The sequence below is a fragment of the Nicotiana tomentosiformis genome, chromosome 3 (genome assembly GCF_000390325.3).
Source record: "Nicotiana tomentosiformis chromosome 3, ASM39032v3, whole genome shotgun sequence".
NCBI lineage: Eukaryota > Viridiplantae > Streptophyta > Magnoliopsida > Solanales > Solanaceae > Nicotiana > Nicotiana tomentosiformis.
The window spans coordinates 50,308,534-50,312,585 of NC_090814.1; the positions used below are offsets into that span (position 1 = coordinate 50,308,534).

Consider the following 4,052-nt stretch of genomic DNA (forward strand, 5'->3'; position numbering starts at 1 on the left):
AAGATAATAAAGTTTAAGAACAATTAGGAACTCAAGATAGAAAGAATTCACTCACTCTTAGAAGTAATATTCATATGCCACAAAGAATGTACCATAAGCTTTCCCGTAGTGTACTACTCTACTAATTGAGCTTATTCAGTCAATAATCAAGTAGGATTTTATTTGGTTGTAATATAGGCTGTGGGACGGGTAGGATACATTTGGATATATTGGCTACACCTCCCCAAGCACTTTAATACATACAATTGGCCGTTCAAAATCCCACACTTTTGTCAAACCATAACTCCACCCTTACATCAATCTATGTCAACTCCCCACTTCTTTAAGCACACATACATCAAAAGTTACCACTATCAATGAATATTTACACAAAAAATGCAACTATATTATTATTATTATTATTATTATTTTTTTTTTTTTCAATTCACGTGGCTCTTATTTTTTCAAAATAGTGCACATTTCTCCTTATTTCATTAGTTCCACTCAAAAGCCAACCAACATCCCACACTTTAACTTTTACAAAGTTCATAACAATTTCAAGTGCTCGCGAGAGGTAAAATGGGTAAGGCTTGTAACGTGGTTGCCAAAGAAACAGGATTGCATGCTCAAAGGGGTTAACTAAGATACATAATAATTAGGTGGGTACAATATATAACTGGCTCAATAAAGAAACGCCTATATCACTTCCAAGACTGAATAAAACTACTATTTCGCTTTGCAAACACACCGGGCAAGTTCTAGACATCAAATGTAATACACAGAATACATAAAATCTCTCTCACACACGGCACAAAACTCACTCAGGATCAGACTCATCAAGACACTCTAATCAAAGTAGTTAAGTAAACTTAAGATCATACAATTTAAGGTGCTTATACATGAGTCAAAAATGAACTTAAGCGTCACAACTAAAGCACTTACTATTCTCAAGGCATAATAAAGTCAAGAGATATTGCTTTCATTTAAAATTACAGCACAAGATCTCCTACTCCTAAAAAAATAAAACTAACTACACCCGGTTGAAAACAAAATCCTTGGAAAAAAACCGCGGCACAAAGAAAAACCAAGGGAGAATTATTATACTACCTAAAGAAAATAATATATATATATTTTTCTTCGACTTAATCCCTCAAGAAACCTGTCAAATGACATCCATCATCGGGAAAAATTAAAAAAATTAAAATTTTCAATCAAATGAACTACAAAAATACACATAAACATTTATATATTCTATATATATATATATACATCCCCACCCTACACTTTAAATTGTGTCATCTCCCTATGGCACACAAATAAAAAGAAAGAGGTAAGGACAACTTCCCTGAACGTCTAGTCGGGGTTTGAATCAAAGTTGGGCTCTATCCCTTGCGCCCGAACTAGTGCACTCATCCATGCATATAGCTTCTTCTTAGACTTCTTGGGGTACACCCCACACTTATCTTTTTCACTCATTGCAGCATTCTCTGTCACACCCTTCACTTTCCACACAATACTAGCAGCTTGCTTTTCTTTTTTTACCCCCGTTTCTACATCCATCTCAAAAGTCACAGTTTCCTCGCCCACTCTAAGCATGAGTTTTCTTTCATGTATATCTAATATTTCTCTACCCATTGCTAGGAATGGTCTTCCTAGGATGAGGGGGACCTCCTTGTTCTCTTCCATATTAACCACTATGAAATCCATAGGAAATACAAACTTATCTACCCGAACTAAGACATCTTCAACTATTCCCTTGGGTATTAGAGTCGTTTGGTCTGCCAACTGTAAAAATATTGGGTACAGACCTTATCTCTCCAATATCCTTCTCTAGTTTCCTGTAAATAGATAGAGGCATTAAATTAATTGAGGCACCAAAATCACATAGAGACTTATCAAAATTAGTAGTGCCTAAAGAGCAAGGTATGGTAAAACTCCCTGGATCTCCACACTTTTGGGAGAGTTTATTTTGCAATATTGCACTGCAATGCTATGTGAGCTTGACAACTGATGTATCTTCTATTTTTCTCTTCTTTGTCAGGATCTCCTTCAGCAACTTGGCATAAGTCGGCATTTGTGAGAGCACTTCTGTGAATGGTAGGTTTACATGAACCTGTTTCAACACATCTAGAAATCTCTCGAACTGCTTGTCCAGCTTTTCTCTACTTAGCTTTTGGGGAAAAGGCAGCGCAGGCATATGCTTGCTCGCCTCAGGTTCCTCCCTTATCGAGTTTTCTTCCTTCTTCTTTTCGACATCACTTTTCAGCTGCTCCCCGCTTTCTTTTTCATGTCTCACATTCTTGTGGATTGGGCTGAGATATTTCAACACTTGCCCACTTCTCAAAGTTACAACATTCACTGATTCTTTAGGATTTCTTTCTGTATCAGCCGGGAGTGTTCCTGGGGCTCTCTCAGACATTAGAGTAGCTAAGTGCCCAACCTGTCTTTCCAGACTTCGAAAAGATGTACCCAATTCTTTGATAGCTGCATCATGGGCATCAAGTCTCTCATCCGTCTTGATAATGAAGGTCTTCACAAGATCTTCCATGCTGGGTTGATTTGACTGTGGAGATTGATACTGCTGCCTCTGCTGATTTTGAAAACCTGGAGGTCCCTGTTCCTGGAATCTGGGGTTGTTTTGTTGCCATGCATTTGCAGTACCCCCAGGTGAACTCCATGAAAAACCGGGGTGCCTCTGACCCATTGCATTAAAATTATTGTTTCCTACAACATTCACTTCCTCAGTTGAGGCTTGACACTCATGAGTAGGGTGTCCTCTTCCACATATATCACAAGCTGTGTGGTGTACATTTTGCATCAAAGCTACAGTTAGCTTTCGTATTTCTTTAGCCATAGCATCAAGCTGTACTTGCGCAGATATAGTAGCATCAACTTGGTGAACACCAGTTGATTTTCTTCTTTCCACACTATCAGAGGTCCACTGATTAGCATCTTCGGATAACTCAACAAGAATAGTAACTATCTCCTCTGGAGTCTTCTTCATAAAGGGGCCTCCAACTACATTGCTCACTATTCTACGCGAGGTCGGTGTCAATCCACCCCAAAAGTCCTGGAGTTGCATCCAGAGTTTAATTCCTCTATGTTGACACCTCTTAACTATCTCCTTAAACCTCTCCCATGCTTCAAAAATAGTTTCATTCTCTTTCTGGAAGAAGTTATGGATTTCTTCTAAAGTTGACCGTCTTAGCTGAGGAGAAATATTTATCAAGAAATTTTCTGGTCATTTCCTCCCATGTTCTAATTGATCCATTTGGCAAGCTTCGAAGCCACTACTTTGCATCATCTTTAAGTGAAAAGGGGAATGCCCTTAAATACACTGCATCTTATGATACCCCATTGTATTGAAAGGTGTTCATAATCTCCTCGAAGTTCATCAGATGCGTGTTTGGATCTTCGTTCATCTTCCCTCTGAAAACGCAGCTGTTTTGGATGGTTTGAAGCAAACCTTACTTCAGCTCGAAATTATTGGCTGCAATTGGAGGTGGTCTAACACTTGACAATCCTTGATTGTAGACTGGTCTGGCGTAGTCACCTAATGCTCTACCAAGCCTTGGTACCACATTCTCGCACTGGTTATCAATCAAGGGTCGATTTAGATTGAATCTTCGACCCCTATTGTCTTCGACAGTTTCCTCAGCAGCTCTATGGGCTGCCTCAACAACTATCCTTGCAGCTGCCTCTACCTCATTTTCATCATTATTAGCCATGTGTTCTTGGGTTGAAGGTTGGCCCAAGAACCTTACGGTTCACTCTTTCTCCTTCCTCAGTTGCCGCAGGTATTTTTCCAATTCTGGGTTGTAAGGTATTACTTCTTTACAAGAAGATCGTATCATACACTACGAACTGAACCTGTTGCCCTGCACACGGAGGAGAAACCCGTGAAGAATAAAATAAAAGTAAAAATAAAAATGAATTCCTGAATTAGCACTACAAACTAATTCAAATACTATTGATTGTCAATCCCCGGCAACGATGCCATTTGACGAGCACAAAATACGTACTTAAATTGTGCTCGCTAGTCAGAGATAGTACAGTATGATATCGTCTCCATA

At 38.9% G+C, this 4,052-nt stretch overlaps 1 protein-coding gene and 1 non-coding gene across 2 annotated transcripts; one reads left to right on the top strand and one right to left on the bottom strand.

The window, feature by feature from the left end:
* Nucleotides 1-1,969: 1,969 nt before the first annotated feature.
* LOC138907787 (uncharacterized) lies at nt 1,970-2,983 on the bottom strand. Its single transcript, XM_070198399.1, has one exon. It carries the CDS (start codon nt 2,981-2,983, stop codon nt 1,970-1,972), a length of 1,014 nt encoding a protein of 337 aa, XP_070054500.1.
* A 91-nt stretch (nt 2,984-3,074) lies between these two features.
* Nucleotides 3,075-3,177, top strand: LOC117277906 (small nucleolar RNA R71). Its single transcript, XR_004508238.1, has one exon. It is a non-coding gene; the product is annotated as a small nucleolar RNA R71 (small nucleolar RNA).
* Nucleotides 3,178-4,052: the final 875 nt, after the last annotated feature.